The sequence below is a fragment of the Wolffia australiana genome, chromosome 11 (assembly GCF_029677425.1).
Source record: "Wolffia australiana isolate 7733 chromosome 11, ASM2967742v1".
Taxonomy (NCBI): Eukaryota; Viridiplantae; Streptophyta; class Magnoliopsida; order Alismatales; family Araceae; genus Wolffia; species Wolffia australiana.
Genome location: NC_135845.1, coordinates 16,523,242 through 16,541,998, shown reverse-complemented (window position 1 = coordinate 16,541,998; position 18,757 = coordinate 16,523,242). Strand labels below are relative to the sequence as shown.

At 42.5% G+C, this 18,757-nt stretch overlaps 3 protein-coding genes across 3 annotated transcripts; 2 read left to right on the top strand and 1 right to left on the bottom strand.

Annotated features, from left to right (window-relative positions):
• The first annotated feature begins 1,298 nt into the window (after positions 1-1,298).
• On the top strand, positions 1,299-6,645 carry LOC144709047 (ubiquitin-conjugating enzyme E2 2). Its single transcript, XM_078582454.1, has 6 exons — positions 1,299-1,527; positions 1,943-2,076; positions 2,168-2,193; positions 2,697-2,786; positions 6,049-6,137; positions 6,272-6,645. The coding sequence occupies exons 2-6, from the start codon at positions 1,952-1,954 to the stop codon at positions 6,398-6,400; spliced, it is 459 nt and encodes a 152-aa protein (XP_078438580.1). The 5' UTR covers positions 1,299-1,527; positions 1,943-1,951; the 3' UTR covers positions 6,401-6,645.
• On the bottom strand, positions 6,626-8,881 carry LOC144709046 (putative LRR receptor-like serine/threonine-protein kinase At1g14390). Its single transcript, XM_078582453.1, has 5 exons — positions 7,894-8,881; positions 7,484-7,822; positions 7,206-7,416; positions 7,022-7,121; positions 6,626-6,960 (listed from the first exon to the last, which is right to left on the bottom strand). Exons 1-5 carry the CDS (start codon positions 8,705-8,707, stop codon positions 6,739-6,741), a joined length of 1,686 nt encoding a protein of 561 aa, XP_078438579.1. The 5' UTR covers positions 8,708-8,881; the 3' UTR covers positions 6,626-6,738.
• A 1,850-nt stretch (positions 8,882-10,731) lies between these two features.
• Positions 10,732-14,946, top strand: LOC144709495 (ATP-dependent zinc metalloprotease). Its single transcript, XM_078583067.1, has 8 exons — positions 10,732-10,807; positions 10,982-11,542; positions 12,301-12,360; positions 12,531-12,779; positions 13,076-13,152; positions 13,946-14,022; positions 14,151-14,283; positions 14,370-14,946. The coding sequence occupies exons 2-8, from the start codon at positions 11,161-11,163 to the stop codon at positions 14,526-14,528; spliced, it is 1,137 nt and encodes a 378-aa protein (XP_078439193.1). The 5' UTR covers positions 10,732-10,807; positions 10,982-11,160; the 3' UTR covers positions 14,529-14,946.
• Positions 14,947-18,757: the final 3,811 nt, after the last annotated feature.

The window sequence follows — 18,757 nt, the reverse complement described above, 5'->3', positions numbered from 1 at the left end:
GAGGTTTTGAATACAGCCAACCGATATCTGATATCCAGTAAATGACAAGATGGTTTCTGATACCGGATATCAGATATCAAACTGATTTTGCACAGCCCCATCTACAACAGGTATCGAGGTGGATCTCAGATACCGGATATCAGAATCCGATATCCGGATGCTGGATCCGACATCCGGATATCGATACGCGATATCAAGAGAAAAAATAAATGTTAACAACGCCCAAATGTATTTTTCTTTATACATTTAACGTTAACAACGCCCAAATGTTTAAGTATTTTATTACCTTGTTTAATATATATGCTTGAAATTTTTTGTTTACTTCCATATGGGATAATAGGATTTAGAGTTAAACCCGAATCCTATATGGATGTTCCGTATAGCATTCTAAACACTTTTGTTTGTTGCGCTTGAATCTTAATTTCTTTCCTCTGCTTATAAATGCTCCTAAAGTCGTGCCTGAGGTCCAGCTAGGGCAGTTTTGAGGTGGTCGCTTGGACCTACCACTGCCAATACTCACCTGTGGGAGCATATTGACAACGAAAAAATGCAGCCAAAAATGTTTTGAAAACAAAATCTCAACATAGACTAAAGCTTTTAACCAATCACCTAAATGAATCATTTAATTATTACTACAAATTTTTGAAAAATACCAATTACAGCTGTGTTCAGTGCAGAGGCGGGTTTCAAAGGATTAACCACCCAATGCCCGTGGACGGGCCCTATTAGTAATCATTTGAACATTCTGACAAAAACAGCAAAACTGCAGACTCTGTGAGGGATGATGGGGCAAAATTCCATCGTCAACCGACGGTTAAGACTGTGGACGTGGACGGAATCTCTGAAAACGTTGATGCCACGGATATTCGTCAACGAAGACCGCCAAGACGTTAACGATGACGGAATTTGTAAAATGACCGCACGTGTGAGACGATCGTCAACGTCAACAGAGTGGCAATCTACACGAACTACTCGTCATCGTCACCGTCATCCTGCTGTGCGGAGCCCTTGCACGTCCGTACAGGGGAGAAGGAGAATCGTCCAGTTGGCGCTTATCGGAAAGTTCGAGAAGCTGTTAGCGTTGTCCCAAGGCGCATTTTTATTAACCGGAACCAGGGCTAGATTTCGAGGACAAAGCTTTATAGACCGGAGGATTCCTTTAGATGTGTAGAGTATGTTAGTATTAAAGAGAATCTTTGGAGCAGGGGACCGGGATAGAGACGGGCTAAATTTCCCAACCAATCAATTTAATTAATATAACATAAATGGTATAAATGAAAATCTCTCTCTCTCTCTCTCTCTGTGTCTCTCTCTCTCTTCTTCTTTCTTTCTTTCTTTCCTTTCTCACTATGGTGTCATTTCTTCGTATCGCCTTCTCTGTATCTTCGGCGGCGATCTAGTAGAAATCTCTCGCGGTGAAGGCGAGATTCATCTTCTGTGAAGAACTTCGATCTTAAGGAAGTATCTGGTAGTCTTTTTTGAGGATCGGTAGGGGGTTCGGAAACCCTAGATCGCGCCTGAACACAGGTAAGGATTGCTTCCCGATCTTCGTTTCTTTTTGTCTGGATGATGCCTTGTTGTTTTTGGACGTCGATTTTGAGGAAGCTGTTGTCCGCTGGTGATACAGTTCATTGGAGATCACGGCTATTTATCAATTATTTGGTGTATTTTTCTGTTCGCCGTAGACTGCAATAACTTAACATCCGCCTAAAATCGATTTCCGTGGGCAGTTGATAGGTTTCTGAGAAGTCCGCAAAGGTGTGGTCTGAGCTGATTGCGATTGGATTTGGTTCTATTAGATTTTCAATTATTGCTTTTGGAAATGATTCCTTTTTTTGTCGATCATTGCTCCCTGCCGGTCTTTTCTCTGGTGGTAGAGTGATCTGCTTATTCATGTTATCGTGTTGCGCTTGGATCAACACTTATTTTTCTTCTCTACCAGGGGGGAAGAATGTCGACCCCTGCGAGGAAGAGGTTGATGAGGGATTTCAAGCGGTTGCAGCAGGATCCTCCCGCAGGCATCAGTGGTGCTCCTCAGGACAATAATATCATGCTTTGGAATGCGGTCATATTTGGGTAACTTTTCAGCACGATCACCTATCTATCTGTAAATAACTTGAAATACGCTCAATCTCTGACCTTTTTTGCTGATTTTTTTTCATTCCAGTCCTGACGACACCCCGTGGGATGGAGGTTAGTGTCTCTAGTTATCTATCATAGTGATGTTTATTATAAATTTTGACCTTGGGTACCTTTCCTGGGTTAGTATTTTCTGGCTTTTCTTTTCATCCTTTGTTATTAATTCTGCCTTGTTTTTGCTGCTCCGTTCTCATTTAATTTTCCTCTCCATATTTACCATAATCTTAGCTTTCAGATCTAAGTTTCATGGAAATCAAAACCATTTCATACTTTTCTTGCTCCTCTATATTTTTATGAGACACTGACGCCGAATCTTGATTGAGTTGAAAATTCTAGTCCTCTCATGGATTTGGATTGGTGTCTGTTCCTCAATTCCTTGAATTAAGTTTTAATTTTTTAATATCTTTTATCAGAGCTGTGTGTAGATCACCATTCGTTGTTTAAGTCATGAGAGCGTTGGATTTCATGTGATTCTGTATATACGTCTTCCTCATCTAGGGTTTTCTTTGAAATCAGTGTGTTGATTTTCTCATGGTTTACACATTCTTGTCCTTTAGGTACGTTTAAGCTGACACTTCAGTTTACTGAAGAGTACCCAAACAAACCACCGACTGTACGGTTCGTTTCCAGAATGTTCCACCCGAACAGTAAGTAACAATGTCATGTCAAGCAGTTTTATTTCTTCTCGGTCTCTCTTTGGTTGAATATTGTAGCTCATTCTTTTGGTCGGTTAGTGGACATGCTTTTCAACACTTCTAGGCCGACGATTTTATTGAATTTTATGCATGTTGGACAACATGCACTGATCACTTGTGAGGGTCGTTTTGATCTTTTGTCTACTGTAATTACTTTAACTAGTAGAGCCCTCCTCTAAGGTGGTCGGCAAAGGAGAGTTCTGTTAAACTTGAAGTTTTGTCCTATCCTCTCCTACTTTCACCTCCTTGTATCCTCTTACAATGCCCTGCCGCACATGAATGGTTATTTGTATCTGGATCTTCATTATGTCAGATCTTCTTTGGATTGATCCCTACCATCCTCTTGATCGGTTTCCCCTCTCCCTCCTCTGGGAAATCCTAACGGGGATCTGCTCACTATCAGGTAAATAAGTTATGTAGTAGATGCCTATGACTAGTACTCCTTCAAACGTTGTGTGGGTATGGTCTAGAAGGGTGGGAGTGGGAGACCCTTGGTGAAGTCATCAGCAGTCTGGTCATAGGACCTGACAAAGTGGATATCAGCCACTCCTCTGTCTGCTTTCTCCTTTATGAAGTGGCTGTCAATCTCCACGTTTTGTGCCCACTCATGTTGAACGGCACTGTTGGCAATAGCATTTGCTAATTTATTATCACAATATACGTGGAGAGGGTCATGAAAGATGACTTGGAGCTCTTGCAGGATGCCTTGGAGCCAGAGACTATCACAGATCCATATTGCTAGAGACCATAACTTGACTTCAGTTCCTTGAGTAAGAAACCCTTATCCAACTGACCAGGCTCCTAATGACGAAGACTCTTCTCGAATATAGACCTGTTATCCAGAATTAAGCCAGCGTAGTTTGCATATGTCTAGATCCTTACAGTCATGTCAACTGTCTCGTGGAAATGAATGTCCTGACTGTGTCTCCCATTTCAGATAAGCAAGAAGACAGTGCACAACTTGAAGGTGGATATCACATGATTCGTGCCTAACTTGGCTTTATAGGCTAAGAGCAAAGTGAATATCTGGTCAGAGGAGTCACAGTGCACTGGGAACTGGCCTGTCCCCAGCTCCACATCGAGTTCAATGGAACTGGTGGCAAGCGTTCGTGCCAACTGGCCAACCTCTTCAACAAGTCCAGCACATATTTATGTTGTGAGACCAAAATACCGTTGCCGGAATATGCGATCTCCATATCCAGAAAATATCTATCTGCCCAGGCGTTTGATATCGAACTTGGTAGCAAGGGATAGGCTTAGACGATCCCTCCCAGATAATAATATTATCAATATCATCAATACTGACGATCAAAAAATATATATTGACGATCAAAACTTTTAGCCCAGACTCTCCATTTTTAGTAGAAAGAGTGGGATCACTATCTCTTTTTATAGCCTTCTTTAACTTGTAGACAGTGTCCGAATCTCAGAATTTTATACCCTTGATCTGTGGTCTTGTAGACCCCTTCCTCTAGGTTGCCATGAAGAAATGCAATCTTCACATCTAATTGTTGGATCTTCAAATTCCCTAAGAGGGCAAGGAAAACTCTGACTGTGCCAATCTTGGCCATGGGAGGCAAGGTTTCAATGCTGACTACTACTTCAGATTGTGTAAACCCTTTTAGTACCAGCCATGCTTTATTGCTCTCCAGAGCGCCATCTCTATCAGAGTGCCAAGTGAGTGCAAAGGAACCATGACCGATGTATGAATTTGTCTCAAATGGGTCCTCGTCCATGGCTTGCTACAATAGGAACATATCAGTCCCTCTCTAGAGTCGGATTGTGTCCCACGTTTGGATTTGGAACCTTTCTATTCTTATTTCTGCCACCTTCTTGGAAATCAAGGCAGTTGGTCACCGGAGGCATAGATCTTGAGTCAGGTTTCCTGCTACATAAGTGCGTAGATGTTTTTATCTAGTTTCAGCACCTTTCCATGAACTGCGTGCTACCTAATAGCTTCATACTCGGGGTTGGGATCGATCAGATTGTACTTTCTTTTCACAATTTCTGGATTTTCCGAACAACCAGTAGTGATCAACCTCCTGCCATACTCCATTATAACCCTCGATAGACCCGCCAGCACCTTTCCATGATTGACAGGCCAGCCGTTCTTATTCACTTCTGAGGTCATAGTGCCAAGAAGCCACGTGTGAATGAAGGTGTTATAGCATCAACTATATCAAGTAATCCAGCAGCTGGTTATCGATTCGAATGGAAGATAGTTGATCGCTTAGAACAAGAAGATATAGAAAGAAAGGTAGAATGATGGAGATCCGGTCTGGATCTCTCCTCCTGGCCGTCGGGAATGTGCCTTCCGATTGCTCCAGCTCCCGCCACCGCATTTCGGGGATTTCTTGAGGAAAAAGGCTTCTCGTATCTGCTTCTTCCCGCTGCGGTCTTATTTATAGGTGTGCATGTCTTTCTAAAATACACGTGCTGCGGCGCTTTCCGCCTGGAATATAAAAATAGCTTTTAAGTTTTTCATATGAAAATTATAAAAATTATAGAATCCACTACCTGTTGAGTTTTTCTGTTCTATCTCTATTAGGATATCTCTATCAGGATATCCCTCCGGAATCGTATCCTTCTGTATCCCTTGCTGAAGTACTTATCAGACGGCTTCCTCGGCGTCCCAAGCTTCGAAGCGCAAGTCACTCTCAAAGGGAGGGCTATCGTCTAGACATAGCAGACAGCAAAAAGAGTCGAATCCATTGGTGAAGAATTGTCCCATTGACTTTGACTTTCTTCGGAACAGGTGGCAGTGGATTAAGTATCTTTAATGAGATTAGCTTCTTCATGGTGCATATTTCTACCTGGCCAGTTTTACCCTTTGTCAATCGATATCCTCTGGATCGCAAGATCTCATGATAAACATAATGTAGGACCCTTCTTCTGTCTGCTATGTCTACTACCCATAAGCCCATCTTGGTTTTCCTCTTTCTGTATGAGTGATATAGGCTTAAGATCTTTTTAAAAATTAGTTTGGTCATCTTCGTTGCTAATACGCAATTACCAACTTAGATAACTTTTAATTGTGCCAAAGCATGACAAATATCCACATGAATAGGAAGGAGATCAGGGAGAATTTTGCACCGAAAAATATTGTATTTAGGCTTTATTTTTGATGAAAAATAAGGATGATCGCCCTAGGTCGGTGATCAACTCGATTTTGGGGCCATTAATTTTCTACCTAATGCAAATTTGTTCTTATCAGTTTATGCGGACGGAAGCATCTGCTTGGACATCTTGCAAAATCAATGGAGTCCGATCTATGATGTGGCCGCTATCCTTACATCAATCCAGGTATTTTTCTGGGCACTACTGATTTCATTCAGAAATTAAAAAATAAAAGTAATCTATCTGTAATTGGTGCGCCGATTCATTCTCGACCTTGTTTTCTTTCCTTTCCTTTTTTTTTATTACAATTTTCTCTTCAGTCCCTGCTCTGCGACCCAAACCCCAATTCCCCCGCGAATTCGGAGGCTGCACGTATGTTCAGCGAGAACAAGCGCGAGTATAACCGCAGAGTGCGGGAGATTGTTGAGCAGAGCTGGACAGCCGACTGATGAGCTCGTCATCATCATCATCACTCTCTCATCGAGTGGTGTTTCCTGCAAAGGATTTGTATCTCTCCCTTGATCATCACCCCAAGACCTACTACCACAATAGCCATGGTGGGTATGTGGTTCTTCCCATCATTATCATCTCTCTCTCTCTCTCTCTCTTTCTCTCTCTTATTCAGTGATGTGCTCTTCATATACGATTGCTGTTATCTCCTTTCAATCCAAGACTACTCAAATACCCTTCAATATCTTCATGCTCATCATCATCATCATCATGATTAAATAGGCCAAGATAAGATGGAGTTATTCTATTGCATTGATCTCTGTGATAAACATCACTGCTATTGCGCGTCGGCGGCCCAGAGATCTTGGACTTGGGCTGCGTAAAGCAGATTCCAGAGGACGTCGTCGATCGGCGGCCGGAGGCGGGGGTCGTCGGCGGCGCAGCAGAGCGCTAGCTCAGCCGCTGTCCTGATAGAGTCGATGGCGTAGGTTCCTCGGATCGCCGGGTCCACCGCCAGGTCCAGCATTGACCTATCTTCTCCATCCAGCGCACTCTCCAGCTGCACTCAGATCGTTGACCGTCAGTCAACGTCCAGGTCAACAGTCAGCTAGTTGACTCACCTTCCTCTTCGCCCCATCCGCTTCCCCAGTGATCAGCTCCAGCAGGATCAACCCCAGTCTGTAGATATCTTCCTCCTCTCCCCCCTCTACGTTCTGAATCCTGAAAAGTCAATCAAGTCAAACTCAACTACCCTATCAAGAAAGTCAACGACTTTAGGAGCTTCGGGCCAAAGTCAATGCTCACGTCGGGAAGGGACCGTCCTCGGATAGAGTCGGGAGGTTGTAATGGGCGATCTTTGCCGTCAGATTGCGATCCAGGAGCACGTGCTCGGCGCTCAGGTCGTTGCCGGCGATGGCAGGGACCGTGACGGCGTGGAGGAATCTCAGCCCCCTGGCGATGGCCACCGCCGCCGCCACCCGCTGCGGCCACTTGAAAAGCTTTCGCCGCCGCAGATCTGCGCCGGCCAAACAGTCAAACGGTCAACGGTCAGTCGTTGACTCAAGCGAGAGAAACGGTCAAACCGGTCAAGTGGGTCCGCAGGCTGCCGTTATTGGGCCGTTCGAGGACGAGGAAAACTGAGCCTTGAACGCAGTGGCCCAGTACTCCACAGAGGTGGGGATGGCGCAGCCGGGAGACCACGTCCATGAACTGGAAAGCCCGCTGAGGAGGAGGTTTCTTTATCGGGTCGGTTCTGACGACGGCCACGGTGGACCCGTCTCGGATCCGACCCAAATAGATTGACCGCAGAGGGGAATCGAGGATCCGATTAGCGGGGTCGAAGCCGTTGGTGGCTTCCTCGAGCTCGTCCATGGCGAAGGCCTGCAGCCCGGGGTAGCTGCCCATCCTCAACGGCGTCGTCCCTGCGGAAACGGAGACCGACCCACGTCGAAAAACGGTGATTTCACAAACGGGTTGAGATCAAAATCTGTACTTTCGTCGGGGGCGAGGCGGGGGGAAGCGCAGACTGGGGTGGTGGCAGCCGCAGCGACTAAGGACTTTGCTTCCTCTTTCACAGACCGCCGTCTCCTCCTTAAAAGAAAAACCAGAGCGACGAAGAAACCAGCGAAAAGAGCGCCGCCGAGGATGGCCAGGACGAAGCCCAGCTTGTGGGCAGGCCCGGCGGAGGAAGGGGAGACGGAGGCGGCGGCGAGAACCAGAAGAGAAGAAGAATTGCGCGCAATACAGCCGGGGAGGAAGCCGGCGAGCTGATTACCAGACAAATCCACAATCTCCAAGCTGGGGGAGCAGCCCAGAGAAGAAGAAACCTCCCCGGAGAGGAGATTCCGGGACAAATCCAGCCGTTGGATCGAGGGGAGGGAGAAGATCGACGGGGGGATCTCGCCGGAGATGAAATTCTCGCTGAGATTCAGCTCCCGGAGCGCCTCCAACCTCGCAATTTCTCCCCCAATCGGTCCCCAGAGTCCCATTAAGGTGAGAGAGAGCAAGTACAGGTCGGGGAGCCCCGCCATGGCCTCTAATAGAAAGCCCATGGAGAAGTTGCTCGAAAGCCTGCCGCCATCGCCGGAGATGGAGATCTCCGTCACGCTATCTCCTGCGCAGAAAATTGAAAAATTGGGGGTTCCTGGGATGTTGCAGAGGTTCTGAGCTCTGTTCATGGCGAACATCGCTTCTGGGTATTCCAGAATTCGCTGAATTTGGAATAGAATCGCCGTTTGAGCGCCGGAGAGCTCTTGAGCTCCGGCCATGGCGGAGAGCAATACTAGAGAGAGAAATAGGACACCCATTTGTGCCTGTCTCTCTCTAGGAAACTCCTTTCTCTCTCTCTTTCTTCTTCCGAGGGGAGAAGAGTTGCAGAGTGGGGGGGAGGAGGATGACGGGGGAAGTAGGCTTTGACGTTGGCTCACGTGAGAATCACGTGCGGCTTGAGAGAGGGGGTTCTTTTAGAGAAAAGACGGTTTTACCCCTCCTGCAACGTAACTCCTGTGATATGACGAGGGGTATTTTTGGGGTTTTGTTGATTTGGTCCTGAGGACTGGATAAAATATTGGTCACATTAAATAATGAGATCCTTGTGCCATAAATCATTTAATGTTCGGTAATTATTCAAGGATTTATCATTGAGATTTTAATTAAAATGTGCAATAAAACCATCAGAATTATTATTTTATTGGGAAGAAGCACCGACTCAGCCCAGGGTTTTGCTCGTAGACCGATCCAGCCATGCCCGAGACGCCACCGAAGAAGATTTTTTGCGTTAAAAGCAATTTAACCACTGTCAGAGTTTGCGTGTGGAGTGAGCGTAAATATCTTAATTTATAGGCGAACCCGCTCGTCCACGCCCGCTACAGAAAGGAAATGCATGTAATAGTCATGCCTCGGCGAGTCGCAGTGTATCCCTCCCATTGGAGAAACAGAATCCTTTAATTAAACATGCCCATGCACATCTTTAATCAAAGTTTAATTCATCCCTACTTATCTGTTGAACCATAGTTGACATTCCTTTTTTGTCTGCTCAGGAGGTTGCCATCTGCCGAGGAGAGAGAGATAGAGAGAGTTTCTCTCACATGCGTCATCTTTCTAGAAAATTGTACTAAGTTCCGTCTCTGGTTTGGGCTTTTGCAAGTTGATAAGTAAATGATCCATCCTAATCATGCGGACCCAGATGGCATCATCACTGTTGATCAGAACGACAGAGAAAGAAATGGAGAGCATGCGGTGGTTTTCTTCTATACCAGGAGAGAGAGATGAAAAGGATGTCTGTCGCATCGTTTCTCTTTCTAGGAATTAATATCAAGCTACATCTTCTATTTAGGCTTTCACATGTTGATATGGCATCAGCATTGAAGGGCCAGATCTGCATCCACACAGCAAAAGAGGAGAGAGAGATGGATAAAAGCTTCTGCCACCACATTAAATCCAATCATGATAGATGGGGGCAAGAACAAGACAAAGAAGAGAGCCACGGAGAAAGGAAAAAAGCGCTTACGCGAGATACAAATGAAAAAAGAGCCTTGAATTTATAATAAAGAACAAAAATACAAAAAAATCTCCCCTTTTTAAAGAAGAAATCCCGGCCCACTTCTGCCCTTCGCTGTCCGCCAGTTAATTAAAGCCACCGCCAGTTTGATTTTTTTTTGCAAAAAAATAAGCAGAAATATGGATAATTCTGACCATAAATCTATTTTCTCCAATCGTTGACATTATCCACGCCAGAATTTGAGACGTGGAAATTAAGAGATAATTCATTATTAATAAGATATTTGACCGTTGACTGGGTGTTTGACCTATGACGACTTTGACTAGGATTGGAGAACGGATCACCATCCGTTCCGTCTCTATCCGTTATCCATCACACCAGTGGACGAATGACTGTGGGAAGTCATTTCTGTCATTTGTCGCCAGACTTCCGTCCAAACTGATGGATGAAGGATGACGTAATATGACGGAAACGACGGACGGATGACGGACATCAAAGAGTGGAGGGAAGAGAGAGAGCAAGAGAATTGAAAGAGGAGAGAGAGAGAGAAAGATAGTGGGGTGACCGATGACCGAAATGACTACAGCGAGACATCTGTGAATGACGGAGTGGTGACGATGACGAAATGTGTACGGATGAACGGATGACTCCTGTCTCGGACGGCAATAATCGTCACCCGTCATCCATTCCTAGTTTTGAGTTTTGACCATTGACTGGTCCGGACTTGGTTCGTTCGGACCGGTTCGGTCCGGGGTCGTGCGAACCGATAGAACCGGGCCGGTCGCAGCCGAGGTATAAATATCTTCAGAGTTCGTTATCGACTGATTTTCCTCTAAATGCGGATCAACGAAGATTGTAGAGATTCTGCGATATCTCAGATCGGATGATCGCGTTCTTGTGGTCAAAGGTCGGTAACGATTTCGATTTCTGTTAAGTTATTTTTCTCTAATTTATTCTTGGATTATCCTGAGCTGCGATGGACGGTGTGTAGAACGCATAATTTTTCTTGTTGTTGACTGTTTGCGAATTGGATGAATGCCGCGGGGAAAATCATTACCGATCCTTGTCATTTTCTGCGTAGATCATTGCGGAGCTTGCTAGTATCAGATAGGGAACATCATGCATAGTTGGAGGTTGCGATTGTCGGAAGAATCCTGTCGATTGTAATCGAGGAATTCATGATGCTGGTGAGATTTTGGGGATTATACGGTGGATTATCTTCTTGCGAAGAAATCGAAAGCTACGCTCCAAATTGAAGCCATGGCTGTCTTGGCACGCTCCTGCCATTCCCCCTTCTTCTCCTTCCAATTCAGTTCTCCATCAAAGTTCCGTGTCATCAGGGCTACGAGAGAATGGCGAGAATACGAAGACGCTGTCAAGGAGAAAGATCTAGCTCGGGCCCTGCGATTCTTGAAATCCACGGGAGAGCTCCCTCTGCAACCCTTAACTCGTTCGAAACCTGAATCTTCTGCCGTGGCTCAGTCCTTAACCCTTCCGCCCGACCAGTTTGTATGGCCTGAGAAGGATTGGGAGGTACTTGACACCTGCTTGAATGCAGACGACATGAAGCTCGTCGGCATGGCTTACGGCCTCTTGCAGAGCCGGGGACTTCTGGCCAATTTTGGAAAGTGCAAGGCAATTGGTGCGTTGTTGATTACCCAATACTTTTTTTGTGTATACGTTTTGTTGATTTTGTGCATTTTTACAATTGGTGGGGTATTGCTTGCATTTCGTTGTTAGAAAGGATATGCCCAAACTGATCATTTCTGTAGAATAATATTACATGATCGCCATCTTTGCAACAGAAATCGTGACGAACTTTTGGCCTTTTAAGTATTCGGATTAATGCGCGATGTAATAGGCTAGAAATTTCTTTTCCCTGTCGTCCTATGTCAAGATTGTTTTTAGATGAATTCATCTCTCATTCTCTCTAATTGATCTGTTAAAGTTAAAATTGTTATCGCGAACCTATTATACGTTTTGTACTGTCATATCATCAACTGCGTTAAGTTTAAATCCTGGATTTCTACCAGGTGTCCCGTTGATTCCGTATACGGACGATGCTCTAGTAGGTTGTCTTCTATTTAGGATGACAAAAGTTGTATTAGATCTGTACAGAAGATGTAATTGTTTTGTTTTTTCCTCTAGTAAAATTTTAGTTATTGGTTTTGTTAGAGTATACTATGTAGGCCCGATAAGGGCCTACCAAGTAGGCCTTATAGGCGTACATCCTCTTATATGAAGCCCTTATTGGGCTTCCATAATCTAGCCCAATAAGGGCCTCTATGAGAGATTATCTCTCTCTCTTTCTCTCTATCTATATCTCTCTATGATTCTCTGGACTAGTGTTGCTTGTGTGTGTTAACTTTTGAACTTTTTATTTTTTTCTGATAAATACAGTTTTAGAAGGACAAAGGGAAGTGACCCCAACGGCGTTAAAGGAATCAACTGGATTGGAAGGTTAATCTCCTGGCTTGTTGTTTTAACGATCTTCCCAATATCTTTATATGAATTTATTCACTTCTTTTTTGTCAAATGGGCCGAAGCAATACTTGTTCAATCTATGGAATTATTTTATGTGAACTCCTTTCATAATCTGATTATGCTTAGCCAGCCGTTTCTCTGGACAGCCTTTAAGTTTGCTCCGAAGAAGTGGGGCCTCACAGGGAGTTCAAGAACAGCATTGATTGCATTCCTTGCGGGCGCATCTTTTTTGGTCTATCAAGGGATCGATATCAGGCCGAACCTGGCTGCAGTTTTGGCATTGGTGGGGTTAGATGCTGTTTTTCTCGGCGGCAGCTGCCTTGCCCAGATTTTCTGTCTGTGGCCTCCATACAGGCGTAGAGTCCTCGTCCATGAAGCTGGACATCTACTTGCTGGTATTCCACCGACTATACAGGCATATATTTCTAAATCCTGCTCGATAATAGAACTTTTGTGGCGTTTGAGATTTTGAAATTTCTGAGATGTCTGTGTCTAAAATGCCAAAAAAGACTCTTAAAGTTCATTTTTGTTGAGAAGGTCCTTTCAAGAATATTATCTCCCTGAATCTGTTCATCATTGAAGAAACATACATTGTGGAGTCACTAAGTTTATTTCAAGTTTTAATTTTCAGTGTTCACTTTTCATGATTTTGGGAAGCTACTTGACAATGCATAATCTCACAAATTTGCAGCGTATCTCATGGGCTGTCCTGTTAGGGGTGTAATTTTGGATCCAATAGTGGCAATGCAAATGGGTATTCAGGGACAGGTGCGTTTTATTCATTATGTTGCCTGGTTTATGTTTTCTGGAAGCATGATAGTTTTGACATTTCAACATTGTGAGGTGTTTAATGTTATCGAGGGGAAAATATATTCCTCTTCTTCTTTATTCACATCATGCACATATATGGGTAGAGTTCTTCTCAATATAGTTCGATTTTTGAAAGGAAATTTTATGGAGGGTTGGATGAAGTGTTGCCCTTTGGAATTAGACAAACCAATCCCATTAAATACATGTCTTATAGTTTTAATGATGCCACCAGGGTTAACTCTCAATTCTGAAAACCCTTTCTCAACTAGATAGCATAGAATATTTTTCTCTCCTCCACATTTAATGACACAGGATTCTGTTCCGTTTTCTGACAATATTCATTAAGGATAGAATAAAACGCATTTAAGTTTATACTTGTGATTTGCTTGGTTATAATATTTTGCTGATTTCAAAAGAAAGACGTTTAATGTAGGCTCCTCCAGTGATTCTTTTTATTAAAGTGAAACTCCAGTGATTCATATGGTAGCGGAGTCTGTAATTTGTTGCTGACACCCTAATTATGGGTTCTGGGCACAATGAATATCCTGGCCACTCATCACCTCTCCCTTATGTGTTTTTCTTACCATCAAAAATTGAATGTGAAAATTCATATTTAACATGGAGTGTGCATGTCTATCTTTCGTGTTCAAAAACTGAGAAAAATCAGTTTTGGATAAGTATCAAAGGAAGGAGCGATCATCTTTTTTCTAATGATAAAATGAAGCGATAATCGAGTCTTCCTTTCTTTCAGGCGGGAACCCAATTTTGGGATGAAAAATTAGAAAATGAACTTGCCGAGGGGCGTCTCAGTGGAAGTGCTTTCGACAGGTACCCTATTCTGTGAGAACAAATTGCATACTCTTCGCCAATACACAGTTATTTCATGGCTAGAAACGGATCTGCCATTTCACATCCTATAGATAGATGACATTTTTTTTATTTGCTTCCATGCCCAGGTATTGCATGGTTCTCTTCGCCGGCATTGCCGCAGAGGCGCTCGTCTATGGCGAGGCAGAAGGCGGTGAAAATGATGAGAACTTATTCAGGGGCGTCTGCATTCTCCTCGAACCGCCCATGTCTATAGCAGAGGTCAACCCACCAACCCAACCCTTCTAATCTTCCCTTATTTCCTAAGCATGTTTATACATGATTTTTTTCCTTAACCTTTCCCACAGATGGCAAACCAGGCTAGGTGGTCTCTTCTGCAGTCTTATAATCTGCTTAAGTGGCATAAACAAGCCCACACTGCTGCAGTGAAGGCTTTAGAGAGTGGACACAGTCTCAGCACAGTTATTCGGAGAATAGAAGAAGCTATGCCGTCTAAGGACAGCTGAAATATGCGCTTATATTAATCGCAAGGAAAACAGAAGACTATTACACTATACAAGACTGTTGTATGGGATGTCGGCGATGATTGACAGCGAGAAGGGAAGAGGAAATGGGGAATGTTCTCTGGTCAGAAATCCTCTGCCTAGTCGGCGTTCGGTTTTCCTTGAAAGAGGATTCAGATTCATTATCATATGGATGAAAGGAATTTTGCGACCTTCGGACGGTTTCAGGTATGTCTTCCATTCACTGGGACAACGGTTGTGATAACATGAATGTCTCATACATAGATATGGTTGTTCGGTTCCGTTTGTGCGAATTTTTTGTTCTGTTCGGTTTTCCTAACAGAGCAATATCAAATTCGAACAGTTCATCGCACAGACCCGTGCGCGGTTCTATTGTTCGCTTTGTGCGAATTTTGTTCTAGTTTTGTTCGAATGTGTAAATTTTGTTAGAATATGCGAATGTTGTTTGTTTTTGCACAAAAAAAAAACAGAACAAAGAACAAGGCCCTGTGTGGTTCTTTTGTGCAAATTTTCTGTTCGTTTCAAAAGAACAGAACAGAACAACAATGTCTACTCATACATAGTCTTGTGAGTTTTTGGAGACCTATTTAATGGCGAATAGTTAACACCCCACCCCGTAAGTCACCAATAAAATAAGATTGGAGAAAGAGGGAGAAAAGTTGACAATGGACGTCTGCTGACTTGATTTGGTTGTCATATTCTGTATGAGCTGATCATGCAGGCGGACACTAAATGATCTAAATGACTCATCTTTATATGAAGAATCTTTTGTCCTTTAAATATTTGCTTAGTTTTTATCTTCCCTTTTCTCTGAAAAGGGAAGATAAGATGTGGTGAAATAATACTTGCATATTATAACATTTAGACACATTTTTGGAATCAAGATGAGAAGGTAAGAAAGTGAGAATAGTTATTTATTAAGAGTTAGGAATAGAAGGATGTGAACAAAGCAAATAGGGGTGAAGAAGTAAGATGGATTAGAAAGAGAAAAAGCGATGACGGGAGGACGTAGTTAATTAAGACGGTGTGAAAAAATGTGTAATTTAGAGTTAAAGATTTAGAGAGGGTGAGATGGAAATGGTGGGGAGAGAGGTAGTGATAATGGTAAAAAAGAATGGTAAGATGGAATTATGTTGGTCTAATAAAAAAAATGTGATGGAAATGAATAGATGTTAAGTAAGAGAAATTAGCATAGGTCTTTATGTTGTACTAGGACCGTGGTGATTTTCCGACAGATGCAAGCCACTCTTTTTCTTTGTTGATCCTCTCAAAGTACTGAAAACACAAAGGAACATTTCTGGTTCTTCAAAACTTCATTCTCTTTTAATCAGCCTAACAATGTAGGAGGTGAATGAAAACATTTTTTATAAATTTAGGAGCTCATCTTATATATCTACCATATGGATGGATAGAGAAGAGAAAGACGAAGGTGGCCTTCAAATTGCAGCTAAATTGACCTTTTAGATCGTTAGATATCAAGCCTTGAAGTTAGGCGAATATTGGTTGTTGATTTAATCAAAATATTTCCTTCTCCACATCCTCACTGCCATCGTCACATCGCGTCTAGGATTTATTCTTTAAACTTTATAAGAATTCTCCAATGATTCGATGCGATGCTACCACGTCATTCTCGATCCACGGTTTGCGGAGTGCAATGTGCATAGAACGAGACAAAATGCATTGTTTAATGATTAGATGAGTGTGACATCTGGCCACGTCAGCATGCGCAGCATCCACTTGTCAGCTCTCGATAACAAATTTAAAATGAACACATTGGCTGCAAATATAGATGTGTGCACCATATGTATACGCGGAATCGCTTATGTGTTGACATATGGTTGGCACAGTCACTATTGACCATTCAATAAAATCAAAAATTATAAAGAAGTTATTGTTTCAAAAGGATGTCATTGGTCCAAGTGATCACATTCATTGCACACTAAATCCCATCTTTTTTCATTGGTGCATTTCATTTATTGCAATAAAAAACTAATATACGTCAATAGTGATTGACAATTATGGTATTGTGATTTGAAACGCCTTAAAGTTACCTTTTTTAATGGTTAGCTGTGCGAACCCTTGCGGAAAAGGGTGATTGATTGCCATTCAATCATATCAAACAATGACATGTGGCAAGGCCGAAGATTAAACCCTAAAATCCTTAAGTAAATCAAATACATGTTTTTAAAAAAGAAAAGCATGATTTTCGAATTATAAAAATAACATCTTCTTGAATTTTGCATAAAAAATTCAGGAAAATCATATTCCAACTCTTTAAATTATTTTGTTTTGAAATATAGCACTGCAAATTCCTTAAAAATACCTAAAATCCAAACATTCAAAACATCATTTTAAATAAAAGTTAAAACATTAGGGCTTAATAAAACATACATATAATCACTTTAATGCACATAAATATGTAAATATGGTCATATTAACCTAATAAATACGTGTTATAAGTTGGGAGATCACTTAATAATAACCAATTTAATTCAATGATAATGTCAATGTTAATGAGAATCATAGTTTTGTTGAAGTGATTAATGACTTCTGATTCCCCCCTTGCTTATGGGGAAAGCAGAAATCATCCCATGTTGGCTCGTATGAAGAATCTTTTAACCTAAGACAATGAATATACTCATTATCCTAGACATCGAAGTATCCAAATAGAACAATACTATCTAGCCTCACTCATATGATAAGTATGGTCGTTCTTGTAGCCATTAGTGTAGAGTCACTAAGGATAGATAGTGTGTGCTCTCCAGTGGAAAGAGTTTACTAAATTGATCCGTATGAATCCTTGAATGGTATTATACCAAAAAATAAATCACGTTGATTCACATCACAATTGTGTAAGTGGTCCTTAGACCTGAGATGCCAAAGATGTCTTGTGGACGTACAGTTGTACTTTGACTATGACCTACGAGTCTCTAATCGTGGGATTCTAAATAGTCTTAGTTCGGATGCATCAAGAACTTCACAAAGGTAATTGAGTGGTCAAGATGAGATCGTCCACCCTCCGTACAAGATGTGACAGTTCAAGGAAGAAAATGTGATGAAGTCCTTGGTCAAGGTAGTGAAATATCAGAGAGGAGTTCTCCGATGATTTCCAAATGCATCAGTACTAACTCGGATGACCGATTAGGGTTTGACACTTGACCATACCCTAAGTCATCCTAGGAGCGTAAAGTGGATGAGGGACTATACGTACATGGTAACCGATGATGACAAGGTTTTATGAGTGAGTTGTTACACACTCTTTTATATCTTCTAGACCACGAGGTGTAGCTTGGCACCCCACGTGTTGGAGACTCAACGTATTGATTAGTTTAAATTGATCCGATATTAATTAATTGATATAGTTTGATTGGAAGCCCATAAAGGTTGTTGGGTCACTCGGGTGGTCAATTAGAATGATACATGGGCCTAGAGGGTCACACACAAATGATATTTTGGACATCAAAAGATTTACTTAAGTTTTGGGGGTTTTTATTAAAAATACCCACTTAATATAAATCGGGAAAGGCCCTAAATGAAACTTACCTATGCCAAAATTGTTCAGGGCCCTTCCCCTTCTCCCTTCTCCCCATTACTCTTCTTTATTCTTGATGTGATTGGGATGACCTAACGGGTGTGATGGAGATTGAACGAGTCTCGTCAATGCGAAGGAGGAGATTTGAAGTGCCGAGGATCTCCTAAATATGTCTAGAGGCTTCACACTTTAGTAGCTCGACTCGTCTCGCTTCGGGATCCCAGAAATCATAGATGTGATCCGTGCACATGTTCTTCTTTTTCATGATTTTAATGATGTCGTTAAAATTCAGTTTAAGTCTTTCTCTGCATGGAATCATCGTGTTCATCCATATCAAGGCCTCTAGAATCCAACACAAGCTACACCTCGTGGTGTAGAAGATATAAAAGAGTGTGTAACAACTCACTCATAAAACCTTGTCATCATCGGTTACCATGTACGTATAGTCCCTCATCCACTTTACGCTCCTAGGATGACTTAGGGTATGGTCAAGTGTCAAACCCTAATCGGTCATCCGAGTTAGTACTGATGCATTTGGAAATCATCGGAGAACTCCTCTCTGATATTTCACTACCTTGACCAAGGACTTCATCACATTTTCTTCCTTGAACTGTCACATCTTGTACGGAGGGTGGACGATCTCATCTTGACCACTCAATTACCTTTGTGAAGTTCTTGA

Coding starts and splice junctions, on each gene's coding strand:
- LOC144709047 (XM_078582454.1), top strand. CDS start 1,952: ATGTCGACCCCTGCGAGGAAGAGGTTGATGAGGGATTTCAAGCGGTTG. Junction 2,787..6,048: donor CAGAATGTTCCACCCGAACA/GTAAGTAACAAT, acceptor TGTTCTTATCAG/TTTATGCGGACGGAAGCATC. Junction 6,138..6,271: donor CTATCCTTACATCAATCCAG/GTATTTTTCTGG, acceptor TTTTCTCTTCAG/TCCCTGCTCTGCGACCCAAA.
- LOC144709495 (XM_078583067.1), top strand. CDS start 11,161: ATGGCTGTCTTGGCACGCTCCTGCCATTCCCCCTTCTTCTCCTTCCAA. Junction 11,543..12,300: donor TGGAAAGTGCAAGGCAATTG/GTGCGTTGTTGA, acceptor TGATAAATACAG/TTTTAGAAGGACAAAGGGAA. Junction 12,361..12,530: donor GGAATCAACTGGATTGGAAG/GTTAATCTCCTG, acceptor TTCTCTGGACAG/CCTTTAAGTTTGCTCCGAAG.
- LOC144709046 (XM_078582453.1), bottom strand. CDS start 8,707: ATGGGTGTCCTATTTCTCTCTCTAGTATTGCTCTCCGCCATGGCCGGA. Junction 7,417..7,483: donor CCTGCGGACCCACTTGACCG/GTTTGACCGTTT, acceptor TGGCCGGCGCAG/ATCTGCGGCGGCGAAAGCTT. Junction 7,122..7,205: donor GAGGACGGTCCCTTCCCGAC/GTGAGCATTGAC, acceptor TTGACTTTTCAG/GATTCAGAACGTAGAGGGGG.